General features: G+C 41.2%; 1 protein-coding gene across 5 annotated transcripts in view; it reads left to right on the plus strand.

Annotated features, from left to right (window-relative positions):
• The window catches only part of ARIH2 (ariadne RBR E3 ubiquitin protein ligase 2), a 34545-nt gene that overhangs the window by 1205 nt on the left and 14275 nt on the right, over positions 1 to 19065 (plus strand). For 4 of the 5 annotated variants that reach the window (XM_064667372.1, XM_064667371.1, XM_064667374.1 and 1 more), the window contains exons 2-4: positions 3086 to 3433; positions 16071 to 16138; positions 17883 to 17946. In XM_064667372.1, coding sequence (XP_064523442.1) covers positions 3185 to 3433; positions 16071 to 16138; positions 17883 to 17946 — 381 coding nt within the window. In that variant the 5' untranslated portion in view covers positions 3086 to 3184. The remainder of the gene's footprint in view (positions 1 to 3085; positions 3434 to 16070; positions 16139 to 17882; positions 17947 to 19065) is intronic. The other variant, XM_064667375.1, reaches the window with a different exon arrangement.

The following is a 19065-nucleotide window of genomic DNA, read 5'->3' on the forward strand; positions in this document are numbered from 1 at the left end:
AGGAGACAGGTGAGGGCGATCCACAGATTATGGGTTTGGGTGACAAAGATGAAGATGCAATTAGCATTGTTAGCCAACATGGAGCTGGGGCTTGTGGATGGTTTCAGGGAAAAGGGAGGGTGTCAGCCCATTTAAAGGTTACAGGGATAAATAGTTCAGGAGGCAGAATTGAGTTGCACTTTCTTTGTTTCAGATAAAGAGGTGAAAGAAGAAAAAGCCATCTTAAATGGCTGTGAAATGTCAACAGAAAAAGAGGATGAGCATCCTCCAAAAGACTTTCTAGAGGAATCCTACAGGGATAGGCACAGACGGAAAGAAATCAGAAAAGAAAGATGTAGTGGGACAAGGTATGAGGTGGGATGACATAAGGCCACTGGTGGTGGCATATTTGAAGGCTTATTGTTGCAAAAGACCTTGTTAAGAATTGTGTTGCAAAGCAGGAATCACGGAGAGGGCATCTCTGTTGGAGGTGATGGAGAGCAGAGAGTAGGGGTGGGTGTGTTCCGGAGCTTCTGCAAGAGGGGACTAAATTGTATCAGTGTTAGTGAAGATACAGAAGTATCTCAGACAAAGCTGGTAATGAAGGACCTCATCCTCCCCTGGGTAGGAAAGCGATCTAAATATGGTTTAAAATTTTAGTGTCTGATCTTGGGGATTATAGTGGTTATTTAATCTAAATACTCTTTGGTTTTTTGATCCTTTTACTTGAGCTTAACGTCTTTATTGTCTCAAAAGTTCGTGCTATCAAGTATTAGCTTTGTCCTGTTTACTTTGTATTCAGAGTTTGCGATCTGAGCACTGGACTTAGTGTAGGTGAGGTGAATTCTGTTCCTGGTTTTCCTAGTATCCTCCTTTGCTTTGTCCTCAGAGCCTTCCCTCTCCCATGTGATTTTGAGTTAAGCTGGAAGTGAGCTCTTCCCTGGAGTGCTGGGGCAGGAGGCACAGAAGTCACCCAATCTGCAGGCTGTTTTCTGCTTGGTAGATCCATTTCCCCATTTGCCTGTGCAAAGCGTTCCTCTGTTTGTTCACAGAGCTGTGCTGGTGGCACAGAGGGATGTCTCTCCTCCAAGCTCTCCCCGGTGACTGGTGTGGAACTGGGAGGTACTGGGCAGACCTTTTATTCCGCCTGGATATCTACAAACATCTCACTGCTCGGATGTGACTCGCCATGTGTTGGGATAGCAAATGGACCCAGTGTTTTGGTGGTTGTTTTTTTTTTTTTTTTCTCCAGAGTATGGGATGATCTGAGTGAGTTTGGGAAGTTCCCTGACCTGTGAAATTTGGTCAGGCTTTGTGATACTCTGAGAGTGGCTGAACAAAGCTGTTGCACACTGGGCTGTTGATGGCATGTTCACAGTGGGTTTAGAGTCTCAAATAAGTTATTCGTTTTAGCAGGTGAAGATCCATCACTTCTTTTATGCAAGAGATCAGTGTCAATACAGATTAAGCCCTGAACTGATGCATTAACTCTGAGTGGGGTAGAGGGAGGGACAATATAGGTTTGCCTTGTGTCTGCCAAATCAGATTTCACATCTGTCTCCTTCCAATATGGAGAGACTGTGTGTCTGTTCCTCTGAAATGCTATGGAAAGCAGTGCTATAAATTATTTGTGTACTCTGTGTGTTGTGGATAGCTAAGGAATCAAGAGGCAAATGAAAGGAATGAAGACCAGAATTCAGGGGATAATATAATTAGCTGCTAGCCTTCATCCTCTCTCACTGGAGGTTTGTGTCTGCTGAAATCACTGCAGCCCCTCAAATTAATTGTACATCATTTCTCTTCCTGGTTATTCTCTGCTGCCTGGTCAGGTTACTGGAAACAGAAAACAAATTAGTTGAGGAAAAATAATGAAAATATATGGTTGAGATTTCCTGTGCTACAAAGTCAGGATTCTCAAAGCTTTATTATGGTTTCCCCAGCAGCTACAAATTGCAGTACTGTGGGAATATATCTGAGTAGCAGAGCTAAGAACATAGTAATGCAAAATGGGAACATGTATAAGGAACCAAATACATGGTGCCTGTGGAAAATAGAGCTTTGATTTTATGTATATTTTTATATGTGAGATTTGGTTGCAGCATTGTTTTAAGTATTCTGTATTTAATATAGTCTCTCTAAACTAAATAATTTGGTTAAATGGAAATTTATGACTAAATATGAGGTGACCAAAATTCAAGGTTGATTCGTGCTTTACTGCTGAACCTTTTCAAACTCAAATTCACATGGTTTAGTTACACAAGCAGATTTGTAGTTCAGATAAGTATCAGATATGTAAATTTTCCAATACAAGGGAGAATCTATTAAAAAAAGTTAGCTGTTCTGATTCTTCTTGAATAGCAGCTGTCAACACTTAAGCATAAATTTCTATGTTCAGAAGGTAATAAGTGTGTATTGAGAAGGTAATAAAATGAGAGAATTGATTTTATTTTCCCCTTCAGATGTAAGGCCCAAGTCACATGGCATCCAGTAGAACCTACTGAAAGGGGTGAAATAATTCCACCATTTCTTTTGAGATGGTATTGCAGACTGTTAAACACATACACTGTGTGTATGTGAGACATCTCTACTTCTCTTATTTTCTAAAGTCCCACCTAATGGCTGTGGTTCTGAAGCAATATGGACTTGCATAGGGCATCACAGGTTGCCTTTCTAGCTACTGTGGTCGTAGCTGAGGGGTTGGTGTTTCTCCTGTTAATGAAATGCATAGGATGCTGTTCTGCAGCAGTTCAGGCTGTTGATAAAAAACTTTGTCATAAATTCAGTTGTATCTCTGAAAAGATCTGTAGTGAAGGTTATGCAGTCAGTCAGTTTGCAAGTGTCAGAAGTCTTGGGGCCAGCGCTGGGGACTAGGATTCAATTTAATAACCTGATCTCCAAGGATTTGGACCTTGCCTGTAAGACCAGCCTTGGCTTTGAAGGTGCAAAGAGTTGCAATGGATCCAAACCAGGGACGTGCACAGCAGAATCTTCTTTACCTGGGCCACTGGCTCAGCCCATTCATGGCTGTTTGATCACATGTATGATGTTGACGTGGCCTCTCTTACAATTTCTTAGGCACAGAAAAAAATTGTTTTTCCTCCCTTAGGAAACAGAGCTCAGATGAAATCAAAAGAACGATAAAGTTTGGAGGAAAAAAAAGAAGCTGCGGTCGCTTTCCTGGTCTGCAGTTTGGCAGGGCATTAAGATGTCCGTGGACATGAACAGCCAGGGCTCTGACAGCAATGAAGAGGATTATGACCCTAATTGCGAGGAGGAGGAAGAGGATGAGGATCCTGGGGATATTGAGGATTATTATGATGGGGTAGCTAACGACGTGGAGCAGCAGGGAGCAGATGCCTTTGATCCAGAGGAATATCAGTTCACCTGCTTGACTTACAAGGAGTCGGAGAGCACTCTGAATGAACACATGGCCAGCTTGGCTGCCACGTTAAAGGTGAGGAAAGGTTTCTGCATTAACACAGGTGTAAAACAAGTCTGTGACTGAACAGGCAAATGCTGAGAATACAGTTTGTTATAAAAGCTCTGGCAATATTACTGTTACGGGGGGTTGGAGGAGCATTGTTGAAGGTCCCTTGTTCAAAACTGACTCAAAGGTTTCCACTTGTTACATACTGGTTTTGGGGCCTGAAAAACCTTCCTTAATGAATATTGATTCTTTTTTTTTTTTTACAGAGCTGAGCTTCATGACCAAAATTCCTGAGTTATAACTCTGCATTAATACAATGCAAAGAGGATATATAGGAAAAGAAACAAACCAAATCATAGATGGTGCACCTGTGTTTGAGGAGATAACTGACAAATAGGAAGACATGCTAAAACTTTGTCATTCTAGCAAAAACACCTTTCTTGGTTGTTTCTGAGAGAATAATTGTAGACTTTCAAAGACAGATCAGCTGTCATGCCAGGTATTAACCCTACTGTTGCAGTGACAGCAATTCAAGTACAATGAACTTGCCACCTCTTGTAGTGACTAATTCATCACAGAAGAGCAACCCTCTGAGTCAGCTCCGTGGTGTTATAAGACTTTTGTGAAATTTTCTTTCTCTTTTTGTGACTGGTTACTGTACTGCACAACAGCCATAAGAGGAGATTCCCTCTCTGCCCCGTGTACTTCAGTCCCAGAGCAGGTCAGAGGAAAGCAGAGTTTTAAAACTTCTAGATGTTGACACTGGGTTGGAATTGCTGCTGCATCTACTTTCTAACAAGTTTCCTGGTGCTTATTCTGGACCAACTCCTGAAAGCAGGACAGGTGACTGCAGCGTGTAAAAAACCCAAAAAACCCCGTGTTGGATAGGTTTTGATTCCAGTTAATTTTATCTGAATCAAACATAATATAAAAATGAGAGGAATCTCATGATCTTTATTTTCATATCAGTGTCCTGGAGAAACAGTATAACCATAAAACCTGAGGGCTATGAACCCATAAACAATAAGCTCTACAAGGCACCCATAATTTGTCCATTTCGTGATCTATTGTGCTTGTTCACAGAATGTAGCACCTCAGAAAATGAAGTTTTACTTTTTCTTGCTGTTAAACTTGTGTCTGTAATTCGAAATGTGCGGTTTGAGCTCTGAATGCCTGCAGTTCCCTACAGATTGTCAGAAAAGGGAGGCAACAGGAGAGTACAAATGAGAATAGTTGGTCAGCACTTCTGATCCAGCTGCCAGTTGCTCTTGGTTCTTAGAGATTAAGTAAAGATTTAGAACAGCTTTTCTGCTCCTGACTGTTTGCCTTCACATGGAGCACCCTTCAAAGAGGTGACCCCTGCCATATTGTTCTCTTGAATTAAATTACCGAAAGCAATACTTTTAGTCTTTAAAATCAGGCCTCCAAAGTTAAAATAAACTTTCCAAGAGTTCTGAAGGTCTCATTGAGCAAATATAGCTGCCCAGATAATACCAACCTGCTAGCTCAAATCTCACCCCAAAAACGACCTCGGGAGAGAATATTTTAGATGTCTTTTATATCAAGAATATGCCTGCATATTTACTTTTAAAATGAACTGCTACACATTTTGCTTTGTGTGTGAGAAGATGAATTTAAATTTTGGGTAGAAACTTGAAAAGCTGTAATCTTGTAAACCACACACTAAGGCTTTAGCTCTTGACGTGCCACATTAACTCTCTGTTCTCTAGCAACAGTTGTGCAATAATTGCACTTTTCTTGGAAATCTGTCGTGTGTCTGCAGCACGTACCTTTTGTTTCCTGGCATACTTTCTTACAATACTTCAGCAACCCTGTCTCTTCCTTCCCCTCTACCCCCAAGGAAACTTGTGATTTTGTTAGTTTTCTGAGTAAAAACAATTAGTGTTGAATTAGCAAGTACTGAGAAGAAGGAAATGGAATAGAGCATGTTGAACTATTTGTTATCATTATTTTCCATTAACTTAATGGATACAAGTAAAAAGGGGCAGACTTGTCTAAGAACTTTATTAACTTCCTTTTTCTCTTGATTTGCTTGAGCTCCAAGAACTATGTTTTCTTTTTAGACTATCTTTCACCATGTCTTGGGTTTTCTTGTATAGTGATGATTTTTTTTTTTTTTTGGAGCCTCTAATTAATTTCGTTGATTTCACCTCCTTTACTTTTTTAATAGGCACTGAATGTGGAGGACATGATATCTGAGAGATTTGCTATCGCAAGAAATTGGCAGATTGATACGATTCCCTAAAGCAAAGAAAAAATAAATGCAATAAATGGCTCAAAGCCATGTTTGAATGTTCTGCCACTGTGTTGCCATTAGGTGATTCACTTTCTGAAGGCTAAATTGGAGGGAGGGGGATTGTATCGAGTGTGGTTTTGCTCTGTGATATATTGTCTACGCACTTTAAAGACCAGAAATAGGATTTCGGAGCTTTAAGTCTTCATACTTGCAATCTGTGCTGTTCTTGGCTAATAACAGTCTAAATAAATAGTATTTTATTTGCTCTGCTCATTAACCCTCAATGTTTGGTTTTCAAACTGTTTTGTTCAGCTATTTCAGACTGATTGTTGAATTCCTGATATTTAAAAGCATTGAGGTAAAGGGCAATCCTTCTTGGAAACGTTGGCTACCTGCTTTCATTCCCTGTGAGTCACAGCTGACCTTGTTCTCACTCCTGCTGAAGGCAGAGAACTGAACGAACCTTGCATTGGCTGGTTGACTTCAGGTCAGGTGTGAACACCCTGTGAATGTTTAAAAGTTTGCATGGAACACTGAAAGAGAAACTCTCTTGAACAAAATGCTTGTGCTTTATCTACCCCAACAAGAGACAAAATTCAGTTAAAATCTAAAGTCTGATAAAAGCATGAGACCCTGCATGTAGGTAGATGGATATCCTTGTATCTTTTACTATCGTAGGAAACTTACCCTGAATTCTTCTGACTTGCTTTTTATCAGGTGGGGAATTCTGAATAGGAAAATTAGTGCAAGCAAGGTAGCAGTAGACTAAACGAGCTGCATGGCAGGCCTACAACTACAGTAGTGGTTATCCCAGCACCATATAGAAGCTAGAGGGACTTTGTAAGTGTTACTCTGAAAGTTTCTCCTTGTTTTGGTCTTAGTAAGTACTGCAAGTTCATTGGTTTTAAAGGAAAATAAGCGGAAATCTTTGCTCCTTGGTTAGTGCAGTTAATCTAAAGGTCTGTGGAGGGTTCAGTTAATACCCTGACTAAAATTAGGACAGGCTATCTGTGTTGAAACATGCCAGATGAAAATCTCAGACTAGTACCCAAAACTGTGGTTCTCTGACCAAAGGGCCTGGGAATTGAGGTAGATAATTTTTAATTCCTCAAAAGGTCACTTGACCATGGTCAGCACTCGTGAAGGACAATGCTCTTGAAAGCAGAGTGGCCTGTATTGCCTACAGACCAGCAAAGGGATTTACAACAGTCCGTTTTAAAAAATAAATGGAAGATACAGTATCTTTCAAAAGTAATGAATTAAAATTGTATAGTAATAAGTTTATTTTTAAGATAACTCTTGTCATTGAGCAATTGTGGGTCCTGGAGTGGCATATCAGTAGATGCAAACAGTGCGATACTCAGCAGTGATACAAACAAAGTTGACCTTGTCACAGACAAGCAATTAAATGTGTGATGAGGTCATATTGTTTTTGTTTGTGAATGACACTTCCTGGCTCTGCTGAGGGTCCCCATACCAGTCTGCAGTGTCTGTGATGCTTCACATAAGTGGCAGTAGTTTGTCTGTTTCAGTGATGAGATGGATCTCTCTAGTGTTTACATTTTTTTTTAACTGTGTGGTGTAAACCACCAGATAAAAAACTGCAATTAGAATTTATGAAAAAAATGTTACCTTAATTTTAGGTCAAGCTGATTGTCAGTCATGAGGAAGCTATGATATTTCTGCACAACTAGCAAGGAAAGACAGTTGTGTTGTTTTACAGACAATTGGTACTGATGTAGCCTTTCCACTAAAACCAAAGGAATTGTAAGACTGAAGAACTTGTAATTTTCACTTCACTGATGTGAGTAATCTGCTAATATTTACCAGACAGCAAAAAGCTTACTTCCCTTGCTTCTTGAAATAACAGCTTATGATGTGGGATTTTTTAGCCCTGTCCCTTGAATAATAAATCTTGGTAGATGCAAAAAATATTTGATATCATGACATAATTCTGAATCTATTAATCCATGTTATCACTACTGTTCTTACAGAGATAAACCAGCTTTCATATACTCTTGCTCACGGTACTGACATTATGTCTCTTAGTGCAACCAAATTCGTATTTGCTCGTAAAAACACAGCCCTCAGAGACTGCTCCACACGCTCAAATTGCGCTGACACAGAACAGTTAGTTTGTAGAGCTGCCTGGTGAATGCTGGCAGTGCTCCTTTTCAAATACCATCTTCAGCAGATCCGGAGTCATGTGTGTGGGGACTGGCAGCCTGTGTGAGCGGCTCTTCCCGAAGGAGCCAGCGCTCGCCTAACGCACGTTCCATGTGGTCACAAACCGTCTGTAAAGAGCCAGATGTGAGGACACAGATGTGCATGTGTGCCTCGCTGTATCACTGTGCAAACCCTGACCCAGAGTGTGCTGTTGGGTGCTGCTTATCTGAGCAAACCTGCAGTGGTGCATAGTCATCCTTTTGGATGCCATAATGACTTCATGAAACTTTACATGTCATTAAAGTATTAAAGTATTAAAGCCTGGCTGTGCCAAAGTACCTCAGGTACAGGAGAGGGGTTCAAGCCCCTTTAATTATTAAAATGCATGTACATAAGAACAGGGTTTCAGAAATTTATGTTCAAAGTTGAAGTCCATAAGAACCAACATTGGTAAGTATTAGTAAGCAGTAAATATTTCAGTATCATGCATTATAAATGGTAGAACCTGATAGGCGATTTTGACTTCTCCACAGAACCCCTGTGGTGCTGTTTGGCAATGATAATTTTGAAGTACCCTTAAACCCTAGATTAGTCAGGACTTGCAGGTTTGTATCTATACTGTGTTCTGTGTTTTAATACCAGGCCAACATTAGGTGGGACTTCCACCCTGAAGCTGTAACCCTTAGGAGCATTCATGTTTGAGACATACCTTTGTCCTTTACCTGTTTTTGTTTCCAAACAAAAGGATCCTGGAAGTTCTGCTATGAGAAAGCTGTGTTGTTGCTTATCAGATCCACAGTGCCAATATTTCAGTAGAATCAGGAGGACATGAATGTGTCTGTAACTCTCTACAGTGTGAAGTTTTTTTGGCTCATAAAGGTGTTTTTGTTTTTTTAAAGTAACTTCTGTGGACTTGTGAACAGGATAAAAGAGCTGGCTGGAGAGTCCAGACCTTGCAACCTTTGACAACTTCACGGAGTCATTTGAGGAGAGAAATCAGTTTTGTTACTGCCCAGGACTGCTGAAATTCTCAACTTGATTGGCAAAATGAGCTACAAATGTGGAGGGTGATTATAGCCCACACATTTCTTTGTGATTCACACCTTAAGTGTATCTTACAGCCAGTATGACTCTGCAGTGAGCGAAAAAAACTCTGCTCGCAGCTGTTGATGAGTATGATCTTGGTGGGAGGTAGAGGCAAGACACAAGTCATTAAAAATGCCAAAACAATCTTTCAGTAACTGTTTCATGTTGCAGGCTTGCAGCTGGACAACATGATCACAGGAGCAACATGAAGCAGCTGAACACATTGCCAAATTTGTGCTGTGCCTATTAAGGATGGTGCAGCAGAAACGAGCTGTGTTGAGCACTGTGAAACAGTGTTTTACAAAGCAGATGTTCCTCCTCTTTGTCTTTTTATAACAACAGGAAAATGCCCTTAGAAGTTGGTGTTGTCAGGTAAAGGACTGTGTTATTTAGAACTGAACATGGATTACTCACTGCAGAGTTACCAAAGCCCTGCTCCACTGTGGCTGTGAGCACACACCAGTGCTGCCCAGTTTGGGTTGGCTGCCCAGTGTTCTAAGCCACTGGTCATGACTATGTGGATTGGGGTTATTACCTGACCTTCGCTTCCTCCCTGGGCATGCTCCACATCATCCTTTGTCAGCCAGAAGGAATTGTCCACTTCTCCTGTGTTTTGTTGGGAAAGCACCTCGACAGGGGCTGTGCAGTGGGGTTTGGCAGCATTCAGGGAGCACAGGGCAGTGTGAGCTGGGCACTGATGCTCTCGCACTGTGTCAAACTAGAAAAAATAACTGCAGTGAGGACTGCTGGGGAGTCTTGTGTCAATCTTATATCTGTGTGCTGTCTTACAGCTTTCTTGCTGCATTTCTTTCGCTCTAAATCTCTCGAAGAAGGAATCTCGTAGCTGTTTTGTAATAATGCCTTCTGGCATACCAGTTTGCTTAAGTGTTTCTTTTCTTTTAATATTTGTTTCTGAATTTTCCCAGGAAGAATAACCTAACAGCTTGAGAAATACGTATGTTGAGATTTCCTAGCTGAGTCCTACTGATCCTGTTTGTTGGCAGCTGCAGCTGAAATTGTTGCTGTCCTGTGTAGGAGAGCAGATGGATTAAAACAATGTGTAAGTGTGGAGAAGGAGCTAGAATTTAACCCCAGATCCCCTTTCTTCAGTATGTGGCCAACTAGGTCATGCACTGACAGCTTCACAACCGTGGTGTAACACCAGCAGTATTTGTCATTGCCAAACTGCACTCTGCCTCCTAAATATGCATCTAATCTTGCAGACTGATACCAGGTCTCTGCATGCCAGCAGGTGAGTGACAGGGAACAGATTAAAACCCTGTGATGAAGCAGAGCTCATGTAGTGCTGTTTGTCAAGACCTTTCCGTGGTATTGAGAGTGCAGCTACAGACTCTAAATCACACTTCTTTCCCTGGTGCAGCCTGCAGTCTGTAATCAGGAGAGGGCCTGAAATGTCAGACAAATTGTAATCAATCCTATGTGTGACCTAAAGGTGGATGGCTTTTTCTCACTTTTTTTTTATTTTGACTGAACCCAAGAAAGAATGCGGGGATGTGATTTTGTATTAACTTTGTCAATTTTTCCTGATAAATGAAATGAATTTAAGTTCAATTTTGAGAACAACCTTCCTATGCTCAGAAACCTGTAACAGATATGGAAGACTTTGCTATAAGACTTTGAAAGCTTGGGGTATTTGTGGCAGGTGATGTGAATCACATCTCAAGCCCCTGCAACCTCCTGAGCTTTCTACTAGGATTGCATTTTGGAATTCTGCTTAAAAGAGAGGTAGATCAAAGCAAAGGAGAAAATGTGGTCCAAAAAAAGCTTTTGGTTGCCCTTTTATTTTTTTATTAATTCCTTATATTTTTGCAATTTTCTGAGAAATCCTCCAGTAAAAACAGGGCAGTCGTGTAGTTTTTCCAATGGGATGTGAAGGGGGTCAAATCTACTTTCCCCAAGAGAAACGAGTGTAAAGTAGAATTTTTTCCATTTGTGGGTCACTTTCCTTACCTCAGTATCCTGAAGGAAAGCGTGTCTGAAAGGATTTTTTTCTTCAGCGAAATTACTCAATACAAATTATGGTTTCTCTTTAAGGTGTTACTCTACCACCAGCTCAGTTCAGTCTCTATTTTGCCGTAGTTTCTCACCAACAGAAACAGTTTCAGAGGCTTTTGCTCTGTGTGTTTTTATTGTTGTAAAGAATTTCAGTGTGTTTTTAGAGGTTTTGATGCAATGCACAAACTAATAACTTTTGAAGTTCATCCTTTCCTTGGAGAACTCACAAAAACTATTTGTGGATTAAAACAAATGCTTCTCAAGATTAATCCTATTTGCTTAAAGCTTTTTGTATAAAAACCTTTGATTAGGCAAAATACAAGAAATGGAAACTACATTTCTTTATGCCAGGTTTGTGTTCCTCTTGGCCAGACATTTCAGTGCAACCCTGATCTAACAGGAATTGTCAGCTTGGTGCAAAGCCATGGGATGTCAGCTCCAACCAGATCCTATCATCTCCATCTCGTTCTGAATTGACTCTCTTTGAGAATCACGTGGTGATCATTGTTTTAAATTCCTGATACTATATCTCTGCAAAAGTGAGGATTGAAACACACCTCCAAAAAATAGGCCATCCCTTTGAGAAAAGTGAAATGAACTCCTGAGATATGCATGTGACATAAATATGCATGAGCAATTTCTGTAGAATGTAAGCTCTACAAGAGACGGTGGTTTTTTAGCTTTTAGGAAACATTTCTGTGTGAATTAACAACTGTCAAAGTGGCATGGTTGAAAAGATTTTCCTGCTGTAGAGGGATGAAGCTTCGACTCTTCAAACAACTTGGCTTATCTGGAGAACCAAGTTGAGAGTAGTTGTTTAGAGCCCTCTAAACTCAGCAAAGTACCTGCAGAGATTCTTTACGAATTCTTTTGATATTGTCTTGTCTTAAAGAGTGCCAGACTCTTTTCACACTTCAGAAGTGTGAGAGTTTTGCTTATCTTGGAGGGTAAAGAACCCAGGAGATAAACAGAGATAGAAATAATAATGACAAAAAAAAGCCTGTGCAAAAAACCCATGTGCTACTCTAGAAAATGGATAGATGTGTGTTTGATGCGATGGCATCACTACTTTATTCTACTTTCAGAATCTAATTTTGTCCAGCACTATGTAAAATTTTCAGACTTTTTTACAACTCCTATAGAGTCTTTCTCTTATGCAGAGCAGCTTCCTCTTGGCACCCTTGCTGTGTGCATAGGCACTGTGCCCCCTTTTCCAGTGCACTGATCAACATTAGTGTTTGGTGCCCATTTCTGGCAATCAACAGCCCTCTGTCACTGGTTAGTCAGAGTTAAGCTGGTGGAAGTTTGGAAGAGGCTTCTGAGGTGATCAAGTTCCTGTTTTAAAACAAAGCTGGAAATTGCAGATTGGATGAGATTCTCTTTATTCAGCTTTGCTACCATATCATGAAGAAAGAAGCCTGGTCTTCACTTGGAAATTTTCCAGATTCACATTGGTACTGAGCTGATCTTTAATATCAAAGTTTTAACCTGGTGGTGGGGAAATGAAAGTGGGGAGAAGAAAAAAATTTTTAGCATGACTATGGCTTTCAGCTTCTACACTTTAATAAGTCTAATTCCAGATAGAGGAGTTCTGGAGAAGTCAGGCTCTGTAGAAGCATTGGCACAACTGATCAGTTGCTGGCAAAAACTGAAATAGAAGTGCATTCCCTTCTGCATTGGTGTCTGTAGAAGTATTTTACTGACACAATCTGCTGCCAGCAAGACACCAAGTGGGCTGTGTCACTGCCTGTTTTGGTTCTTAGCATTCTGAAATGGGAGTAGGAAGGTTTAAACAAAGTAGACAATTTATCAGAGGCATAATGTTTTTTTTATTTGTTTTGTGTCTGAGGCCAAGCATTATTGTTCCTGGATAAACTGAGATTCTTGTGGCACCTGGTGACTGATAGGGGAGTGACTTGGAGTTCTTTCTGAGATGTTTTTTTAAGTTTGAGGTCTTTCAGTGTATGAAACTTCTGACTGTCCAGGAAATGCTTTATTGGACAGTATCAGCTTTGGTACATTCCTTCTTCTTACTGTGAGGTAATGAATTATGTACATATGGACCGAACTTCTGGTTGTAGTGGTATTTTTCTGCACTCAGCATGTTTTGGCTCCTGATTACAAAGAAATACTTGAACTATTCTAGGGTGTTATTGTGGAAGAACTGGCTGACTTGGTACAATCATTCAGTCATTGTGAATGTACAGTCATTGAAGAGGCTCGAGGTGCACTTCTAATCAACAGAAGCAGGCTTTTGTTAAACACTTGTTTTTCTTCTCATGCTTGTTTTCTGGAATCTCTTCAGTGGTGTTGGCTCCTGAAGATGTTCACGTTTCTCTTCTGAATTCCCAGCCTTGTGAGCAGGATATAGGATGTGGTGAGACTTCACTCAGCAGGCACAGCCCCAGTGTCGTTAGTTGTCTGCTCCTCTCCCATCTCTCTTTCTTACAGTTTGAATGTTATCTATTTTTAACATGTAAGAACTAGTACTTCCATGCCAAGGAGACGGTGGGTATGTTGCTACAACTGTCTGACTCTGGGACTTCTGTTTTTCAAGATCACATGTGCTGCAATCAGGTAGTATCAAAAATTTTTCTTCTTCAGAGCTTTTATGAAAGTGGTCTTGTGTTATGAACCAGACTTTATGAATTGAAAATGCTATATTCTTGCATGCTTTTGTGATGAAAGTAGTAAAATTAGCACTACAGCTGATCCAGTCAGTGCTTCCACTTGGATCAAAATAGGAATGGTCACAGATACTTTGTTATTCTTCTAGATCTGTTAATCTGGCATCTTTCTGGAGCACTAAGTCCACATTTTGCCTGACACATACCTTGGCTCAAAAGTATTTGATTGTTTTAGGATAGGTTGTTAGATTTCAGAAATGTGTGTGCTGGTACTTTTATTTCTCTTTCTCTACTTCTTCATTCTTGAATGTACTTGGTTCCTCCTCAGGGAACAAGTAACTTCATGGAATCGTGATGTCGCAGGAGATGCTATACCTCAGGCTCTGAAAATCCAACGGAAAAACAGTAATTTTTATATGTTACAGATCAACCTCCCATTTAAGTCTGGCTGTTTGTTTTCTTTTGTCAGGATGGTAGTTCTTCCTTACTGCTACTGAGAAATAGCTTCACTTCTGTTAGAGAATGATTCATTACCATGTGGTTTGCATTTGTAGGAAGCCAGTCTTGTAGAGACCACATTCCTGATGCTTGTTTGTTTTACAGACTCAAATGCAGATGTTTTCCTTGTACAAACAAGTCAGAGGTGTCTGTCTGGGTCTGCCAGGCTGGGGGCTTAAGATAACAACCAGGCTGGCAGTGGCACTTGATCTGTGCAGACTGTGTGTGTTGGCAGCAGCAGCCCTGTGTGCCATGCTCCATCTCATCACAGGCTTCTGTGTCTGGAGGGAGGGAGGGAGGGCAGCACTGCCTGGTAGCCTTTGTTTTCAGGGGGTCACATCACATCACTGGTCAAGTTGAGGAAGGTAATATGGCAGATCTTGCACAGCGTGAGCTAATGCTGCGGTTCTTCTAGAAAAAGGATTATTCGTACACTGAAAATACTCTTTTATTACTGGGATTTCTTAGTGGCCAGCAAAGTGGGCCACTCTACATCAGAATGTAGAGATGGATAAGAGTCAATTAAACACCCTGTCTGCATTGTATGTAGAGGCTGCAGTGGTTTAGCTCCCTGAACCAACGCTGAAAACGTCCAGCGCTGACAAATGCCAGTGCAGGACTGGGGCAGTATCATGTGGCAGCAATAGGTCAGTTGTGAAGCTGCACCTCTTCAGCAGGGTGGACTTGGAAGAGTAATGACTGTGCTGCCCCTAGATTTGCAGAACCTGAGTGTTTTGTAGGAAGAGTGACCATTGCTTGTTTTTCCTTCCAGGATTGTGTTGGTGTTGCTGTGTATCTGTGTTACAAGTACATCCATCCTGCGAATCACTTGTAGCAGGATTCAAGAAGGCTTATGGCATTTCAGCTGATGATTGGGACTGACAGCTTCTCTAGGGGAAAAAAAGCACAACTCTTCCTGTACCTAGGACAGAAGGAGTTGTATTTTCCATGTGCATAGTAAAAATGCTTTGGTGATAGTTCATCTTGGAGTGCAGGAGGCAGAGCCCTTTTAATGTCAGAGAGTGTTTGAATGTAGAGTGTGCAGACTCTGAACTTGCCCAGGTGCTTCCTAGCATGGAGAGGAATGAGGGGACATGGATCATGAGCCTTCTGAATTCCCCTGGAAGAGCTGTATTTGCAAGACACCTGCTTTGTTTGGACTCCAGGGCCTGAAAAAGGCATGAAGGGGTCAAGGGGCAGGTTGAAGGTCCAGCAGCTCAGCAGATGTCTGTGATCTTGTTGGGTACAAGGCTTTTTGTGCAAGCAGATAAGTCCCTTTTCTTCTGAAATAAACTAATACATAGAAGTGAAGGAGAACTTGTTTGCTTGTACCCTTGTAGCATGACTTTAAATGTCATGTTGCAGCATTCTGGAGGGTGCTCGGGCTAGCGCGGACTGTGCTGGTGCTTGCCAAGAGTCCACGTAATGCAAGCAGCTCTGCATGGAAGCAGTCCCTGTCACAGTAGCTTTCTATCTTCCTATTCCAATCCAGTATGTAACTTCTCTGCAGTGAAGGGCTGGGAAAATGTTTTGTGTTTTCCCCATACCCTTTGCTGCCACAGCATCCTTGTGATTGCAGCCTGTTGCTGCTTCTCCAGCTCAGTAAGTGGTATCTGTCTGCCCTGAGGTTCTGACTTTGCACATTTAATGAGGATCCTGATCCCAGTCTGATCTGGGCCTCCTAAGTGGTGACCACAGTGAGGACTCAATGTGGGGCTCCCATGAGCAGTTAAGCTAATCCAGTGAATTCTCGATTCCTTCCTCTCTGTACTGTTGTAACTAAGTGTGTGAGTTAGTTGGGGTACATCCACGCTTCATTCCAACTTTTATATTGCAGATGTACTGGCTGTGAGCATCATGCCTGGCAGTTTAATGTGACTTGAGTATCACTGGGATATTGTACTGAGTTTGTACAACGTAGTTTTAAATGAAAATCATAGCCCTAAGCAGAGGTGTGGCTTCAAAATGTGCCAAACTTGACTTTTTTTTTTGTTTCCTTTTATTTTCCACTTAGGTATCACATGCTGTTGCAAAGCTAGTATTAGTTAGTTTCCACTGGCAAATCTCAGAGATTTTGGAAAGGTAAGTGTAAATAGTCTTATCTCTTTTGTGCTCAGTGCTTTTTTCCCTGGCTTTGCAGAAATGCTCAGGGTGCTCCATAGGTGTGTTTTTGACAAGTTTGTGCTCAGTGCTTTTTTCCCTGGCTTTGCAGAAATGCTCAGGGTGCTCCATAGGTGTGTTTTTGACAAGTATCTTTAGACCTGAAAGCAGGACCTGTGGTCCATTCCAGAGAGCAGAGGAAAAGCACTGATTTGTTGAGGCTGCACTGCCTGCAAGAAAATTGTAAACAGGGAGAGTGGAGTGGTGGTGAATGTCTTTCAGTTTGAGGAATTACTGTTATGCTTGGAACCCTGTAGATGCATTTATCTTAAATTTTGAGATAACGGATTGAGAGTACTGCATCTATTTTTATTTGTTTTAACAAATAAAAAGATAACATATGTTCTGCTCCACATAGAAGCCATAAGTCATAAAGGAGCACCGAACCTATGCTGATGTGGTCTTTAGCAGTACATCCACATTGAAGTTTTTGCTCCTTCTGACATAAGTGATGTTTTTTTCCCAAGCTGACTAGTATTTGGAGAGCGGGAGAAGATGGTGTGAGAGACCTGAGAACTGCAGCCCCCTTGCTTGATCAGTGTCACTGTAACAGTCCTCCAGCTGATTTCAGAAGCAGGGTTCAGACTCTGCCCAAACATATGCGGGAAGTGTATCCAGAGGCACTGCTGGCTGGCAGCCCCTTCACTAAATACTGGCTCAGAACTAAACATTGTCTGAAAATAGAGAGAACATCAGCCTGACTCATTCTGCCATGCCATTTTTGGCCCTGTAGCCAACAACTTCATCCAGAGAACGTATGGGAAATGCATCTCGTGTATGGATGTTGTTGCAGCATCTTTGGTAACTGTCTCATTGGTTGCCTGAAAGCTTTTCTCTGGAGGACAAAGAGGGTGAGATTCCCGCAGAGCAGCTCAGGGTGATCCTGCAGATTAACTAGTGAGATTTAAACAGGAGGAAATTTGGGGAAGAGTTTATTTCCGAAGCTATGACTTTGCAAGTTGTTCTCTGGTTGATCTGGTCCTCAGACTTCTGTCTTGGTACAGTGACATTATCAAATGAAAGCTCATTAGTACAACTAAGAAGTGCTAATGAGCAGGGGGGACTTACAGCATGGTCACTATAGTGATGCTGCTATTTTTGAGTTCATTGATATAAACATTCCTCTGCAAGGGAAATCACAAACAGCAAAATGTGTTTAATTCTAAGGCTGCTGATAGACAGCTTCATACGCTTAAGGGGTGCTAATCTGTCACTGAGGAAATACTTAACTAGATAATAAACTGGAGTTAAAGTGAGACTTAACCAGACTAGCTTGATTTTTACAAAGGAATAAGAGACAGACAGGAGCCTCACTGGAGTGTGTTATTGTGGACAGTGCTTAGGACTGCTCTAGGAGTGTGGATAGAAAATATTAGCTTCAAAAATAAATGTTGTGAAAAAATAATCATCAAGAAGGATAAGGAAAATGTTAATCCATTACCAGGAGAAGTATTATTCCTGTTTTTGAAGAAATTATCATAAAGTTTTGATGAGAGCTCAGCTCTCTATATGAGAGAGCCTCACACAAGACACATTTCAATTTCCTTGTTGAAACCTACCCTACCATTTGCACAGAGCCAATTATTTATTCAGGCAAGAAGGATCAATTTAATAATGCAGAGTGTATTCAGAAACTGATTTGATCGTTCTTCAATTGCCTTTTCAGGCACAAGTCTAATGCTGCCCAGTTGCTAGTAGAAGCACGAGTTCAGCCCACCTCATCCAAACATGTAAGTATGATAACTATCTCAGTCTGTTCCCTTGGCAGACACTTCTGACCCCCCTCGTGGGGGATTGCATTACTAATGGCATAGTCTGTCCCATGTTAACCCTTTGCAAACTCAGGTCTGATACCCTAATTCAGTGCTGAGTGTACTTTTTAATGAGAATGCCTTCAAGAGATGTCTAATATTTAAATAGCTGCTTTGCTATTGACTTGCAGGTAGTGTTCAAGAATTACTTTCTTCAAGAAAATTAGGATCATTTTTTGACTTGAGTGATGGTACACAATGGAAGGAGCACAGTGAACGGGCTTGGCTGCCTCTTCCAATTCTGTTCTCTGTAAAAGACACTCAAGGGAAGTTTTGGCTGCACAGAGTGAACAGAGCTTGTCTGTGGCTGGAATAGAGATTTTTTTTATTATTATTTTATTTTTTTTTTACCCTGCAGTGCTCAGCTTAGGGATGGTTAAGCCGAGTCTCCCAGTGAGTGGTGTTGCTGCTGAGTCAGTCAGTACTGATATGTAACCAACAACTTGTGTTTTGCAGCCAGGGCTACACAGGTCTTCAGATATTTCCCCCCACCCCCTTTAAATAGAAACATCCTGTTGCATGTTACAGATTTCATTCGCAGTGGGTGTCTTGGTGCAATGCACAGTTACCCCAAGAACACATTGCTATGTGTCAGATTTTGAGTGATAAAATACTACATCTGGGAAACACACGTTGGGCTGGGGGGGAGGGGAGATTTTAAAAGCCTGGTCCGGCATCTGAGCTGTCTTGTAACTAGCAGACAGTGAAAATACTAAAAGAGCTGACAGGAGTGACTCAAAATAAATTATCTGCCTAGAATCCAGAAAAAAAAAATCTTTGTTATTTGACATACCTGCAAATTAGTCCATATATTTTCAGATATGTCTGAATCTTTTGTCAGCTCTCACTTAAGTACCCCCCACTGCAATGGTAATTTCATTTTGGGCAGAAAGATATGGTTAAAAGGTTGATTTGAGTCTTCACAAACTTGGTTTGTTAGGCAATTCACTACAGTCTATTTGTGTGTGCTAGGGCAAGCTGCTCTGTGCTTTGGCTTCCATTGCAGAATAATGATATTTTGGGGGCAGATGCTCATAG

This window comes from Pseudopipra pipra, chromosome 11, assembly GCF_036250125.1.
Source record: "Pseudopipra pipra isolate bDixPip1 chromosome 11, bDixPip1.hap1, whole genome shotgun sequence".
NCBI lineage: Eukaryota > Metazoa > Chordata > Aves > Passeriformes > Pipridae > Pseudopipra > Pseudopipra pipra.